This window comes from Rousettus aegyptiacus, unplaced genomic scaffold (genome assembly GCF_014176215.1).
Source record: "Rousettus aegyptiacus isolate mRouAeg1 unplaced genomic scaffold, mRouAeg1.p scaffold_m13_p_8, whole genome shotgun sequence".
NCBI lineage: Eukaryota > Metazoa > Chordata > Mammalia > Chiroptera > Pteropodidae > Rousettus > Rousettus aegyptiacus.
This window is the reverse complement of record NW_023416311.1, coordinates 686636-702590: the sequence shown is the minus strand read 5'-3', so window position 1 is coordinate 702590 and position 15955 is coordinate 686636. Positions and strand designations below refer to the sequence as shown.

Sequence of the window (15955 nt, the reverse complement as noted above, 5' to 3'; positions counted from 1 at the left end):
GCCGCGTGACACTCGAGGAGTCACCAAGAGCTGGGGGGTGGGGACGGGGAGCAGGAAGGACCCTCCCCTGCAGCCTTCGGGGGGCGTGTGGCCCTGCTGACACTGACTTCTGGCCTTCAGAACCTGGACGGTACATTTGTCGTTTTTACCACTCTGTAGTCACTTGTTAAGGTGGCCCGAGGAAACGACCTCGGGAGGAACCCTGACCCTCCCCTTCTCCAACGAGCAGACGGCGGTCCCAACAGATGCTGCCGCTCCAAGCCGCACAGCGCCGTGCGCTGGTGGAGCCGGGACTGCAGATCGGGTGCGTGTGACCGCGGGGCCCGTGATCTCTGTCACCACACTCGCCGTTTCCGAATCCGGGATGATGCCTCTCTGGCCTGGTCTCCTACCTGCCTGTTAGTCCCTGATCAAGAGAGGGACCGGGACAGGCACGCGAACTCTGCTCGCTCCCCGCCTGCTGTGGGATCTGCCGTCCTGCTCTTCGGGCCGCATGGCCCAGGGGCCCGCAGAGGCGCTCGGCGCTGGTCCGCCTGCGTCTGGCATCACACCGCCGCACACACGGGGCCGAGTGCACGTTCACTGCAAGGGCGGCAGGGCTGTCCCCGTGGCCCCAAGCTCACCTGACCCCACGGAGGAGAATCGACGCACCCCCCAGACCTCCCGAGTTCTCTTCCAGCCGCCCCGTCTTCTCGAGACCAAGGACGCCACAGGATCCGCGAACGCCAGAGCCGGCAGTGCGGGTGTGAATCTCGGAACATCCGCTCTGCCGTGTGAGCTCGAGGAAGGGCTGAGCCCGCCTCGGCCTGTCTCCCTGTCTGGACGCCGGAAACGTGGCCTCAGACCGTGTGCGAGTGCAGCCACGTGGTGTCCGCGGTGCCGTCGGCCCGGCACGCACCGCCGAGCTGTCTGGCCAAAGGCGCCGCAGCTCGCGGGCGTCAGCACCATGGCCAGGGCCAGAGCCTCTAAGTGGCCTTGGCGTGACTGCGCCTTCTCAGTTAACCGCCCTCAAGGGCTATGGGCCTCTCGATGGGGAAGGGTGGGAACCATCCGAGCCGTCGGCCAGGATCTGGGGCATGGAGTCTGGTGTCCCTTCTGCACAGGTGGCCCGCTCGACCCTTGGTGCTGACTCAGGGCCTCTCACCAGGACCAGCCTGAGCCCTCGGGCACTGTGTGGCCCCGAGGCTGGGGGTCCGCAGCTTCTCGACCGCAGACCGCCCAGGATCTCTGAGCCCACGCAGTCCCACAGGGAGGCGCGCCCACCTCCCCGCCTCACGCCGCCTTCACCTGCCGCCTCTGCTCCGCTGCCGTCCGGCTCTGCTGGGAGCGTCCTCTGAGGCGTGTGCTGTCACCGGTCACACCCGACCAGGCCAGGGTGGCTTTGCTGACAGTCCACAGCTCCCACGCCAGCACACTGCACGCCCCATGGGCGATGCGCACGTGCCCCAGCGACCCTGAGGGCCAGGCCTCGCCCGTCTGGCCCCACCCCTCCCCACCGCGCCTCTGGGTGGTCTGGGGCCCCCTCTCTCCGGACCCAGAGCTGGGATTCCCTGCACAGCTCAGGCCACCACAGTGTCTGGGCTGCGATGAGCCAAGCTCCTTCTGGTGCCTGGAGCGCAAAGCCTTCACTCCCGCCCTCGGAGTCTGTTTTAACGGGCCTATGGGAACGGACAATCAGTGGCCCCTGCAGATGTCAGGTCTCTGCCCCAATTCCTAGGCCTGGGCGGGCCACGGAGCTCGACCTCTGCGAGGGACAGCGTGGAGGGCAGTGGCCGGCCGTTTCCGGAGTGCGCGGACACAGCGGCACACACGGACGCTCCACGGCTGTGAGCTTCCTCCGAGGCCGCGGACGTTCACACGGACACACAGGGACACACGGGCGAGAGGTGCGTGCTGTCCAGAGCACCCCATGTTGCCGAGCCCTGGCCCCCTCAGCGCCCCCGGGTTCTCCCCACCGCTCCCGAGAGCAGCGCTGGACATACGTGCTTGGCAAATGGCACAAGCGGCAGCTGCTGGAACTCTTCACACCAAACCAGCAAACGAACGCAGCACTGTCTGTGGGGGCTCGGGGACCCGTCCCAGCCTCAGAACACGGCGGGTGCCTTCCCTCGAATGCACGCGGGCGCGAGTCCCAGGCGCGTCCGTCCGGGAACGAGGGCCCGCCATTCCTGGGGCCATGGTCACTGCGAGAGGACGGCCGCCGAGAACGGTCGCGGATACACAGAACGCCGCTAGCTGTGAGCAGGAGCGAGGCCGCACCCCTCTGGGCCACGTCCCCTCTCCTTTCGAGGGGACAGCCTTCGAATTACGGCCACACTCCACGGCCTCTCTGAGCGCGCATCAGAGCTGTAGCCGTCCTAGCAGTCAAGTCCACCCTGTCCCCAGACATGACACTGAGGCCAAAGGCTCCGATCGGCCCCACGGCTCTCAGCCAGCGGGGCTGGCGGGCCCCACGCTGCCTTCGCGGCCTCCGGCCCATGCTGTCCCTATGGCAGGGGACCCGGCCGCCCAGGGGCACGTGTGCCCTCTTCCTTCTGAGGCCGGGAGGCCTCCTGCTGGGCGAGGCCACCTGGTCTGCTGCAGCACAGGACACGATAGGTCCCGCAGGCCTCTGTGAGTGCAACAGGCCGGCCTAGGCTGGGGGTATGGGCCCACTGAGGGGCCTCGGGTACTTACGTCAGGGAACGTCTACTTGTTCGTACCAGTTTTAAAAAACAGGGCTTGAGATGATTTTTAAAGAATAAGACAGGCTTAAGTAAATCTACATTTTATAGTTGGTTGAGGTGGAGTATTAACTTTGTCGAGCTTTCCACCACCCAGAACGATGGGAAAGAACAGTAAGCTGTAAAGGCCCCAGTGTCGGTTGGATGACTGTTTCCCCCGTTTGCTCTCCCTGGTTCCGTGACCGGGACATAAACGCCTCCCGGGATCTCTGTGAAGGCGATGCTGTGAGGCCGAAGACATGTCGCTCACTGACCTCCTCGCTCTGGCTGAGAAACGCAGGACACGAGGATGCCTGCTGGGATGGTGGGCAGGGGCTGCTGTTTCCTGGGGACAGAGACGAAGCTCACGAGACCACCTAACACGCGCCCACGCGGCACCGCGGCAGGGGACCGCGGATTCCGCTCACGCCCGCCCGCAGACACACGAGACTTCATTGAGCAGAACCAGCCTGCCCCACCGGGCATGGAGGGGCCTGAACCTTCCCGCCACCGGGAGTCTGACGGACAGGGGACAGAGAGTGCGATTTTAGGTCAGTTATACTCTTTTGCAAGTGACAGCGGTTTTGTTGTTACTACAACGCTTCCTGTCACGTCTCGAGCTCCCTGAGTGCAGGCTCCACGCCTCCTGTTCATTTCCGTGCCCCTCGCCGCGCCTAGAACAGGGCCTACCACAATAGTGCTGGCGAAGTGTCCACGAGTGCCCACCCCTCCTGGGCCACGCATCGGTCAGGGCCGCCGTGCACCAGTGCACGTGACGGAGTGCTGGGTTCTAGTGGCGTGCATCTTCACTCCGGGCCTCCACATATCACAGCCTAAGCTCCCGCCTACGAGCGCCGCGCGCCTGCGCTAGGCCACCAGCACGAGCCGCACTGGGCAGCAGAGGCCTGTAACTCAGACGGTACAGAGGCCGCCCGGTCAGGTGTGACTCGGAACACTGGTCATTGCCACCTGCCTGAGTCGCCTGCCCTCCCGCAGGCCATGCCCCATGCTGGCGCCATAGCGGGATTTCCTCCTCTGCTGCCCACCCCTGGCGCTCTGCTCAACACGATCCAATAGGTCCGAACACACTCAAAGGACAACTTGTCGCCACGTGCCTTCATGTAAGAGCACCTGATAAAGCCAAGGGATGAGGCGGCTGCAAGGTCACCTGCGCAGTCTGACTCTGTTCACCCTCCCACCAAAACGCCACTTCCCTCTCCGCAAAGCACCTTCGTCACCTTCCGTTAGGGTAGAAATGCCACTGGCGTCGCCCCGAGGTGGCCAGCCTTGGGTGACCAGACACCTGGGTCTCATCTGTAACTTCTGAGGATGAAGGGACCATCTACCCATCCGCGCCGCCCCCCCGGGCCTTTGCTGCACAGCTGCTGGTGGCCCGCGGGGACTTTTCACACACCTTAACGAGGAAAATGCCATCACTGTTCTGCATCGGAAGCGTCCACGAATGCTTCTGCGTCAGCTCAGCGAGTTGCAGAGTTATGCAAACGACTTGGGGCAACAGGGGGAGGGTTCTGACCCTGTGAACAGGGTCTGGAAGCCTGAGGTGGGCGGGGGAGGTGACAAGTGGCCCTGGAGGTTCTGGTTGGGTCGGGGTGGTCCTTGGGAGGCCCGTTGCTCAGACGTGTTTGCCGTCGCGGGCTTCTACTCCGTCCTTCCCAGCCACAGTTCAGAAAACTACGATGACCTGCTACTCTACCGAAGTGGGGGCTGGGCGGGATGAACACGCCAACACGCGCGTTCTGGGTAAGAACCAGAGCAGTTGCGGGGAGAGCGAGACCGCGTCTGGAGTCCGGCCATGAGCTGCGGTCTAGTCCGTCTGCGGAGGGCGTGACAGCTCGGAACGGGCACCGCGGACAGAGAGGTGAGCGTGGGATGTGTGGCAGACGGCCATGGGAACCGGTTCCTTACGTGCTGGAGAAGCGGCAGCGCGGGCTCAGTCTGCAGGGACCGGACGACGCGATCGGCAGCTTCGCGGAGGGTGCGGCATTGGTCACAGGACGTCAGGGACGACACGGGCTTCTATCCCAGCGACGAGGACCAGTTTCTCGACCCAGAGCAGGTACACACGGCGACAGCCTGCCGCAGGCGCGCTGACATCATGTGTCCTTTGTGAACATCCTCAAACCCAGGTGGATCCGACGTGGCTCTGACCAGACCCCGAAGGTCCTACCCAAACACGGAGTCCAATCAGCCGCAGCCACGTGCCGGGGCGATGAGCATTCCCGTGTGCGTCACCGCCCTGGGGGCTGCTCCTACTGCTGCACTCGGCAGCCCACGGCAGGGGTCTCGACGCGCCGAGAACGCCACCCTGAACTCTGCGTCACCTCCACGTCACGGCAGGAGACGCTGAGACGCCGCGACACAGGAGCAGAACAGCCCGGGCAAGTAGCCAAGGTGAGAACAGTTCCAGTCTTCAGTCACCTGCACCCTCACGCTCATCTTGGGCACTGGACCTTGTAGCTAAGAAACGAGCGCTCGCTCCCATCGAGAGGACGATGGCTAAGGGGACGCTCAGGCGGAGAGGAGCCCGTCATCAAAGCTGTTTCCTGAGGTCGTCCGCCTTCCCCCTGCGGGGCTGCTCTGGGGGACACAGGGGTGGCGGGTGTGGTGGGAGCCGGTCCCTCCCGGCGGCCTCCCGATGCCTGCTCAGGGCCGAGCTCTTCCCCAGCCGCCCGCTGCAGCGGGCACAGCCGTGGGGCCTGTTCCCCGCCTGCGTCCTCCGGTGCTCCCGGAAGCGCGCGCAGCTGCTGAGGCTCTGCTCGCAGTCCTCACCCCCGCAGGGGCTCTGGGCGCCTGGAGCCCTGCCGTGGGCGCCGCCGGTGGAGCGCTGCCCGCACTCTGCACACCGGCTCGGCTTCTCGCCCGCGTGGGCCCGCTGGTGGGCCCCGAGGTTGGACGAGTCGTTGAAGCTCTGGCCGCAGTCCAGGCACCTGAAAGGCTTGTCGCCCGCGTGGGTCCTCTGGTGCCTGGCCAGGCTCCGGCTCCTCCCGAAGCTCTTCCCGCAGACCCCGCACTCGTGGGCGTTCTCCTTCTGGCGCGTGGTGCGGCACCCGAGGCGGGCGCCCCGCGCACAGCCGTCCCCGCACCTGAGGGGCCTGTGGGGCCGCCGCCCTGCGCACGGCCGCGGCTGCGCCGCGGCTCTGCCCAGCTTCCCACGTCTGACCCCTTGCAGGGCTCCCCACGGTCTCCCCGAGGCGCCGTGCCCTCTGCGCGCTCTCCCGGGATCGGGGTTCTGGGGAGCGGTCCTTCTGGCCTTTTCTGTTAACGCCCTGGCCTGCTCCATGCCATCTTTGACCCGTGTTGCATCCTCCTTGATGCTGACACCGACTCCGAAATCTGAAAAAAAAGACAGCGATTTCAGACTGGTCCCGTATTGACACGAACATGGCCTACGAGGCTCTGTATGTTAGGGTCCCTGTCACCCACCCTGACTGTCACGCCTTAATTTCATTCGGCTCCAAGGAAAGCCAACACCATCTGCCGAAAGGCCTTCTGCACTGAATTCCAACCCCGCGTCACCCTGTCCGCCCTGATGGACAGGGGACCACTCGGCTCATCTCCAGCAGGTCCGTCCGCCTCGGGCCGCTCTCGAAGGTTCACATCCACACCAGCCCACGCTGCGTCCCGCTACTGCTCAGAGCAGCGCCCAGCGATCGAGTCCGAATTCCTCGACATCTAATCACATCCCGTCTGCTGGCTGCCACTTGTCCTTCCGGCGGTCTCTCACACAGACCACCAGCGGTTCAACCTCGGCTCTCACTGTCCCCCCGACTGGAACGATCTCCTCACTCTCTCATGCACGGGCCAAGGTCTCTGCTCCTGGCTCCGTCCCGGTCGCTCCCTAACCACGCGGTTTTGCGTTAACTCGTTACCACGGAAAATCTGAATGTAAAGCAGAGGCGTGCGTAACGACCTCGCAGACTGCTCTCCGCGTTAGCGACGGCCCTTCGCTGTCCACCGTGGCTCATCTCTGCTCCCACACAGCCCCCGCTCCCGCCGCCGGATTATCCCGAAGCCAGTTCCAGACGTGCCGTTACTCCACACCTAACTCATTCACAAGCCGTGTGACTCTGGCCTGGGTCTGCTTCCTCTCCAAACCCTCCCTTAAGCCTTCTGCCACGCCGCCGCGTTTCTCTCTCCTCGCACACGCTGAGCTGAAGCTGCTGCTGTCCCTCCGTCCCGAGCGGGCCGCTGTGGCATGGGCTGGGGAGGCAGCGGCCGTCAGCCAACCCGCCAGCTTACGTCACAGCCTCCTTTCCACTCAGCAATCTTTCCGAGCGTTCTTTCAGGTCTAGCACTGTCCTAGGACCCAGAGGACGTCCTAGCCTAGTATCTGGCTCAGACATAGCTTGGTAATTTGATGATAGGTCTGGAACTCAATTTAACAAGAGGCACGTGAGATGGTACCAAAGGACTCTGTTTCCTTTGTTCCAGCTGTTGACAGCAGGGCCGTGTGGGACTCAAGGCCGGCGTCCGCACTGTGGCTCTGCAGTGCACACCACCAGGGGGTGAGCGTGTGGGGGCCCCTTCCTGGCTGAGAGCTGGAAGGGAGACAGCAGTCAAGGACGGGATGGAGGAGCTCGGTTAAGGAGGCTGCGGCGTGCAGGCGCGGGGCCGATGGAGAAAGCCGGTCTGGAGGCTTCCACGACGCCAGGGCCACAGGCAGACAGACTGGACCTGGGTACTGGCCACGGTGAGTAAACAGGGGACAGATAAAAGCGCTACACAAACGAGTTCTCTGCCGGGATGTAAATAATGACAGAGAAAGCATCGAAAACGTGCCCCGAGCCTGGGTGACCTGTGGGAGGACGGTGAGTGGGACGGCGCTTTCTGCACGTTTCGCGTCTGACGCGATGCCCCAAGGGCGTCCGGTGGCAGCGGGCGGCCTCTCTCCGCAGTCCCTGCCTGTCCTCGCAGGCACTTGACTGGGCTTGCTGACACGCCTCCTCCATCTGGCTTTTCTTCCCACGGCAACCTCAGGAGACAGAAAACCCTGGACCACACGGACAGAAACTGAGGCTGGGGTCCCGAGGCTGACCCCTAGCACAGGGACTTCGCTTTACTCAGTGCTGTACCCCGTCTCTCACATGGCACAGACACCTGGACACCTGTCTAGGAGCAAGCAGACTGCGCCAGCGACAGTCACCTGCTGCCCAGACCGCGGCCCCGCGCGCCCTTACCGCCTGCAGGGCCCTGGCGCTCCGGTTCAGGCACGGCCTCCTCCCCGCTCAGCCTCTCGCTGCCAGAGTCTCCTGCCGTTGCCGCTGGTGAGGGTGGCTCAGGCTCCCAGCCTGCGGCGTCCTGGGGTTCCATCCCCATCCCCTCTCTTTCTTGCCCTGAGGGGCATGGGGCAACCCCAAGGGTGGGGCCGGGCGCCCGCGCATTGATCAGGGCGTCCATCTCCCTGTAGAAGGCGCAGGGCTCGAGCACGTGGCCGCTCCGCGCCTTGCGGTAGCTCTTCTGGAGGCTTTTGAACTTGGTGCGGCACTGCTCGGGCGTGCGCAGGAAGCCGCACTCCCGCAGCCGCTCGGCCACAGCCCCGTACAGCTTGCTCTTGCGATGACAGGCCTGCAGTGCTTCGTAAAACCGCGTCTCGCGGAGGATGTCCAGAAAAGTCTTGGTCTCCTCGTAGCCCCAGTGCACACCTGGCAGGCAAGGATGAGGTTCAGAGGTGTGAGAAAAGGGCTCGTGGCCTCCACACATTACACGCACGTGGAAGGAAACACCCACCCACAGTAGCAGCAGGAACTGCCATATGCCTGGAGCGAGCTTTGTCCAAACTGAGAAGTTTATGTAAAAAAACTGTGATATCCTATCAAGAGACATAAGAGTTCTAAAAAACGAGAGAGATACTATAGGGAGACGCAGGTTGTACAGATACCTAGTCTCAAACGAGTCCAAAGTCAAAGCCCCAATAGCATTTTTAAATGAAACTGGTAAACTGCTCCATCTACTTGGTAGAGTGAAAACACAGTCCCCCAAACTGCCACTGCTCTGGTGACGTGGAATTTACCTGTCTTCTTAAAATGGCTAAGAATGATGGACCAGGACACCCGACAGGAACTTCCCCCCCAAAGTTCCTACCCCTTTTAACTAGTCTTCCTTGAAGAGAACGACTACATCCTGAGTAGTTTTCTTTTTTTTTCATTCGACTCATCTACTTTGTGTTCCCTTTTCTTTCCTTACTTCTGGAATCATTTCCCCTTCATCGTTTTGTGTGCCAATTACATATCCTTTTACTGGGCATGACAACGTATCTCTACTCGTCACAACCCAATACGACTGGCCTGTGCACCCACTCCCAGGCGCAGTTAGGCCCTCAGACCCGAGGCCGCTCATCTCTCTTCAGTGGGCCCCGATCACTCAAGAGCCGCGCCGTGCTGACCCGTGGAGGAGCCTGCCGAGGCCACTCAGTGCTGTTCCCATACCACGCTGGGGCAGCAGCAGGCCTGAGTCCTTCAGGGCACGTGGCCCGTCACAGTGATCAGAGGTGAGGTGTGCATGCCAGCACCCCGGGTCTGATCACTTCTGGGCCTCCGCATCCATGAGATCAGATCATCCACTTTCAACCCAGGAACAAAAGCACGGCCCTTACCACTCAGGTTCTGAAACAGGACAGGGGCGGCACGCAGCCCGGCCTTGCGGAGGAACTCGATGCCCATCTCCTCGCCACCAGACTCCTCGGCGGCTTCCTCCTCCTCCACCAGACTGATCTGTTCTTCGGCACCTGTTCCGACTCTCTTGGGTCTGGGGAGAGACGCTGTTTCCTTTGGCTTGCCGGCGGATGACGTGTGGGCCGCAGGGTTCAACAAAGCGTCCATGTCCTCGAAGAAGGCGCAGGACTCGAGCACGTGGCCGCTCCGCGCCTTGCGGTAGCTCTTCTGGAGGCTTTTGAACTTGGTGCGGCACTGCTCGGGCGTGCGCAGGAAGCCGCATTCCCGCAGCCACTCGGCCACGGCCCCATACACCTGGCTGTTGCGGGGACAGGCCTGGAGCGTTTCGTAGAAGCGAGACTCTCTGAGGATTGCGAGGAAAGTCTTCGTTTCCTCGTAGCTCCAGTGCACGCCGGCCACTTTCTCGTCCTCTAAGCCCCACTGCTGCTGCTCCCGCCATGCCTTCCCCGCACCCCTCGCGGGTCCCTGCACGACGCAAGCTGACGCTTCCTTGATGTGGCTGCTGCGCAGACCGCTCCTGCTGTGAGAGGAGTGTGGCCCCGCGGTCCACGGCGCCCTTCTGTGCTCCAGCCGGGCCATCCCGTTAGACGCAGACACTGCACCGCCTATGGCAAGACAGACACACTTCATGTTGGACACAGAGCTCCCGGCCCCCGTCCCGCCTCCTGCAGCCACGCGGCTCCCGGGCCACGCTCACCCCGCCCTTCTAAGGCCTCGTCCAGTCCCCTCTCGTCCCAGGCTGCCTCTGGTACCCTTACACGAGTTCTCTGGTGCGATCATCTACACTATCGTCTTATTTCTCCTGTACGTACCGCCTCTTTCCGCAGCAGGACGTTAAAGGGAAACCTTCAGGGGTGAGAAACATGTATTTTACCCGCTTTGATTCCCTTGCAGCACCTAACACCACGTTAGGCTCAGAGTGTGCTCCTGACTAGTGTTTGTTACTCATCAGATAAAGAGTGTTTTTACCTGCTCCCCAACCCCACCACGAACAGATACACATGCACTGGCTATGAGGTGGGAAGTCTCTGGCTTGTAGCTTATAAGTGAGTGAATCGTTTAGCCCTACTGCTAAACCAGATGATGTAATCCTTAAGTTTGCTTGTAAAGTGACGCTTCGATTTGTGTTATTTAAATAGTTCACATGCTATTGAGGTTGCTGTATTGAAATTACTCTTTTTTTTCCATTTATAACATTTCCATCTGCCCACAAATATTTGCTGGGCACCCACCCAGGTGTCAGGTTCTGTGCAAATTGCTGCATTTATTATAATTAAACGAAAACAAATCCTAAAGGTGCCTGGTGACTTCATGGAGCTTTTAGTCTGGTGGATGTAAGTTTACATTTAAATCATATAAATGTGACAGTCATAAAGAACAGCTCTCAACTGTTTAATCACTAAATTGCAACTATAAAGATATGAATTTATATGTATACATGCAAATATAAATTTTCAGTTGGAAAAAAAGGATGAGCGAGGCAAGAGAAGACTATGAGGGCTGGTGAGCTAGACCACAGAAATGATCAGACCACCCAAGGAGGTCCTTTAAGCGTTAACACTACAACTACTTTCTCACCGTAGAAAGGAGTATGATAGAACCCCCAAAACTTTTCCGTGAAAAAAGGAAAAAAACCTTACCCAAGGAGACCACATCCTCAGCACTCTCTTCCCTGACCTCCTGGAAGAGGCCTCTGTGAGCAGGGACCTGCCGCACGCTCTTTCTGTAGGGAAAACCTCTCGCCACGTGGACATCCTTCACAGGCCTCTGCAATGACACTAACGGCAATGACCACCAGGGTAACCATGTGGGTCCTTGCAGGACAAGCGGTCCCAGACAAAGCACAGAGGGCTTTAAAGAAGACTCCAAATAAAAGGACCATGTGTATGTTGTATGTCAAGTGAAGCAGAAGATACCATGGAGAGTCATGAGAGAGGGGACCCAGCCAGGTGTCCCATTACTCAGAAAAAGGTCCAGTCTCTTCTGGAAAAGGAACAAGGGGGAGAAGTCTCCTGGAGGAAGTATACAAATTTGAGGCTAGCGAAGGCCGGGAAATCGGAGGCTGAATGCTCCAGGAGGGAGGCCAGAGCAAACAAGTTTACCTGAGACCCGATCGGAAGCCGCACACTTCTGACTTCCTGGTCTGCGGCGGTCCACTCTTCAGCGGGCGCAGGAGCCCAGGGAGGAGCACGGGCTGTTGGAGAGAGGAACCATCGCTGTGCTGGGCACTGGCCCTTTAGTTCATGCTGCTTCTCTTAAGAAGTGAGCATGAACAAAAAAGCCTCAAGTACGAACTAGCCACTTTCTTGCCGGGTTCAGAAGGGTGCCTGAAACTGCAGCCTGGAGCGTGGCTCGTGAATGCAGGGGCCTGCAGGGAGCGAGGGAAGCTCCCCGCATGAGGGCGGAGGAGGCGCGCGGAGGCTGGCGACCTCACAGCCCCTGAAGCCGACAGCAATGTGCAGCCCGCTGGGGCTTCATTCTGACACCATGGCCCTGGTACAGTGGAGCTTTTGAGTTCGTCAAGCCAGAACCCTTGACTTGTACGTAAAATCTCAGAAGTCTGAAACTTTGAGAACTAAAATCAATCAAAAGAAACCCCCAAACCAAAAACCCTTTGCAGTGAAACAAAGTGTGACTCGGCACACGAGTGACCCGTTTGCATCTCTGGTGTAAGTGAATTCCCTTTGGGGTGTTAAGAACTGACACGGTCCCGGACGCTGCAGGCAAAGGCACCCCTCGAAAGACGGAATGGAGATACACACACTTGCACGCACGCAGTGTGTGGCCTACCTCCCACTCCCGAACTGTCCAGGGGAACCCTCCAGAACAAATACTGCTGATACTCAACAGCCGGCTCCACGGCTTTCCACAGAAGCAGACTGAGTCCCTCCTTTAGGCGCAAGTGGCTGAGATCACGGGTCTTCTCTTAAAATGGACTTGCCCGAGATGTAGAGCCCTCAAATTTTCTGCCCTCCACACCCCAGGAAGCACCTCAGCAGAATGAACCTTCCCATCTTAGGAATTCCTCATCACTCTGGGACGGCGAAATCACAAACGCCAAGAATTTATGGGACGAAGCGTGTCAGCTAGAGTAACTGAGGACATCTGATCCAGGTGATAAGGGAGCTTGGATGCGGGTGGACACACACCAAACAGCTCAGAAACCATGAGCACTTGTGTCGCATTCTGCCCTAACGTGGGTTTCGGGAGGGATTGGGGGGGCTACATAGTAGTGGATCTTCCTGCCTGGCGAGGCGCTGTGTAAGTCAGCCAGGCTTGAGTTTAAAAACGACTGTGCCGTCATGGGAGAGGAAACTAACATTTACCGAGCGCTATCATGCACTGGCCCTTTTACACTGCCTCATTTAATCCACGCTGACCACCTTCTAATTTTCCTTCAGATGACAGAATGGAAAGTGTGAGAAGCAACCTGACCATGCCACAGACAAGGAAGGGCAGGGCGAGGCTCTGAACCCAGGCGGTCCGCCTCCACAGCGCCATCGGCCTCCCCTGCGCATGAAGCTCCTGCTCATGTTACTGGCCCGAGGTCAGGCGACGAGGGCCAGAGGCAGCGTGGGAGCCCGAGTCTGTCTGCTGGAGGCTCAGTGACCCCTGTTCGTCCAGTAAGCCTGACTCCACACTGCAGGGGACAGAGTCATCACTGTGGACCGGGAAGGAGAGTGAGCTCATTCCCTTGTATTTGACTCGATTCGCCAATGTCGAGGGCAGCTGTGAATGTCAGCAGTCCCTTCTTCATGAAGTCTTTTGTTCATCGCTCTCACATGCCGCTTCCACGATGCCTTACTTATGAGTCAGTTTTTGAAAGTAAACATCATTTCTCTTTCCAGTTTTTCAGGTTGTTTATGGTTAGCCAAAAACACATACACATGGACATGTGGTAGGACTTAAAAGCACAAGCTGGTTATAGAATGGATTTTTAAAGTTAATTTTTAAAAATACAATCAACGTTCAAAACCATTTCAAGTTAGTTTCAGGTGTACAGCACCGCAATGGAGACCTCACCACCACCACGAGACCTCGAGGCCAGTGGGGCAGGCTAAGCTTTCCCTCTTCCAAATCCCCTTTATCGATGCTACACGTGTTCCCAACTCTTGAAGCTAATAAAGTGTTTCTCTGCAAATATCCAATTTCTTCCCAAATACGTACTGAGGGGACCCTATTCTGACCAAGCCACAAAGTTAGGGCCACAAAATAAATCTGTCATGGCCTGCACACGGGGTATGCTCGGAGCACTCACCATTCTTGGAGAAAGGTCGACGCTCCCTCTTTTGGTTGGACTGCTCAGGGAGTCCTGAGTGGAGGCTTCCGGCTTCTTCCCGAGACACCACTCCAGGTTGGGTCTCTGGCCGAAAGACTACCACGTCCCACGCTGCTCCAAGTGGTGCTTGCTTCTCTGAGGGCACGGGACTGCTCACCTGGGAAGTGAAGCCGAAGCCGTGGTGAAAAGAGGGCAGGATGACAGCAGACGTCCCCCAAGAAAGATGTTAAAGAGGAACAGAAGACGCGAGAGTGAGAATTTCGGTCCATTCCAGTGGGGTCCCCAGCGCTAGCACGTGTAAGTCTGGATGTGAGGGAGCAGGATGCTCCTTATCAGAGGGGGGTCTCCGTCAGGTGTGAAACACAGAACCTACCTGTTACCGGAGCAGAGAGTTTGAGTCCCCACATCTATTAGGTTCGCAGAGAAGTGAAAGTCATCAGAACACAAATAATTCACTAGTACCTGGAAACACAAAATCCACCTCCACATGTAGTGTCACCCTGCGCCAGCCAGCACGGTGGCCTTTCACACAAATGCAAATCCCGTTGAGGAAAAGCGCACAGCTTGCAGATTTCACGAGGTTAGTGTCAGGGCTGCTGAAAACTAGAAGAGCATGCGAAGCCGCTGACAGATGAAGACCTGGCAGTTAAACTGGAGAAGAATGACACGGGTGGTGGCGTTGAGGGTACTTCCGAAGACGCGGATTGGGACGAGTGAGGGCCCTGGGATAACTGATGAGGCCCTTGCTCCCCCGGCCCCCATACTGCCCTCTTGAGACTCAAGCGGCAAAAATCAAACCCTGTGAAACACGATGTATTGTTCTCTCATATAATTTGTTTTGGAGAAATATTCCAAAAATTTAAAACAAATACTTAGATAAATATGTTCAGTTTCATTTGCAAGATTTTATTCAACGAAAGCTTTTTTTCTATTTAACATGAAATTCTGATGCCCCTTTAAGTGGCTCCACTTTTGAAGTCTTTCATTAGTACCATGACCTTTCCATCTGCCTTACCCACCCCGTTCCTTCTAAATGCAAAGATCTGGAAAACGCTCTCTCACCTGCTGTCTTCGTCGTCCAGTCTCTCTCTCCAAATGCATCACCAGCGCCACCGCCTCCTCTCCACTTTTGGGACACTGCTTCTGTGCCCACGCCTGAATCTTCTCGGGTAAAATGGCGAGAAACTGCTCAATGACCAACAGCTCCAGGATCTGCTCCTTGGACCGCATTTCTGGCTTCAGCCACCGGCAGCAAAGTTCCCAGAGTTTGCTGAAAGCTTCATGGGGTCCACTCACGTCCTCATAGCAGAACTGCCTGAAGCATCTGCGGAAGCTCTCGGACTCGGAGCTCCTGGGTCCTTGCAGAGCGGGCTCCGACACCCACCCAGGGTCCTTCTCTACCTTCATTATGAGATACCCCTCCACCTCCAGGGGCGCGTCCATCTCCGGGTCCATGCTCCAACCTGGTCGGCCTCACGAGAGCTCGGATAAGTTGTACCTCTGAGGGCGGCTCGCCGACGGGGAGAGCGCGGAGGTGCGGGGGAGAGGGCTGTGCGTGGGAACGCCGGGCCGTATAACCGGGTCCCGCCTCGGCCCCTGCAACGGTGAGCGTGCACCCTGAAGGCCCCCAGCTCGGCCTACTCTCCGAACAGGCTGTGATCCCCGCGATGCGGCTGTCCTGGGGGCATCTCTCAGCGCGGCATCGCGCCCCGCGAGGCTGGGGGACTGGGAGGAAACGCACGGGACCGAGGGGGGCTGGGCGGGGCGGCCGGCAGCGCAGGGGGTGTGTCGGTGCCCAGGGCGGCTCCGGGAGCGGGAGCGGTGGGGGAGGGGAGCCGGGGCTCAGCGGGAGGGGCCGGAAGTGCAGGCTGCGCTCGGCCCCGGGTTCGAGGCTCCGGCGGGGCGGTGTCCAGGCCGCTGCGGGCCGGCAGTGTCCGGGACCAGCGCCGGGCTCTTCTGCGCCCGAGGCAGCCAGGCCGTCCTCGAGAGCCCTCCGCACGCCGAGGCGACGCCCCGAGGCGATGTCGCCCCTGAGGAGAGAGCAGCCGCGGGACGCAGCCCGGCTTCTCGGGGCGCAGGGGGCGGGGGGCCCGTCCGCTCCGCGCGCGGACTGCGCGGGGGGCGCTGGGAGCCGCGGCCACGCATGCGCCGCCCGCAGCCGCCTGCCGCGGGGTCCGGAACGCGCTTCCGCGCCCGCGAGGGGCTGGGCCGGAGCGCGCGGCCGGGGGTCTCGCGAGAGCGCGCGCGCAGGCCCTCGCCGCGGAGGGGCTCGCGGAGTGAGC

General features: G+C 59.7%; 1 protein-coding gene across 1 annotated transcript; it reads right to left on the bottom strand.

Annotated features, from left to right (window-relative positions):
* Positions 1–4316: 4316 nt before the first annotated feature.
* Positions 4317–15742, bottom strand: ZKSCAN2 (zinc finger with KRAB and SCAN domains 2). Its single transcript, XM_016140815.2, has 7 exons — positions 14736–15742; positions 13653–13830; positions 11497–11588; positions 11035–11161; positions 9316–9999; positions 7901–8365; positions 4317–6056 (listed from the first exon to the last, which is right to left on the bottom strand). The coding sequence occupies exons 1-7, from the start codon at positions 15126–15128 to the stop codon at positions 5254–5256; spliced, it is 2742 nt and encodes a 913-aa protein (XP_015996301.2). The 5' UTR covers positions 15129–15742; the 3' UTR covers positions 4317–5253.
* Positions 15743–15955: the final 213 nt, after the last annotated feature.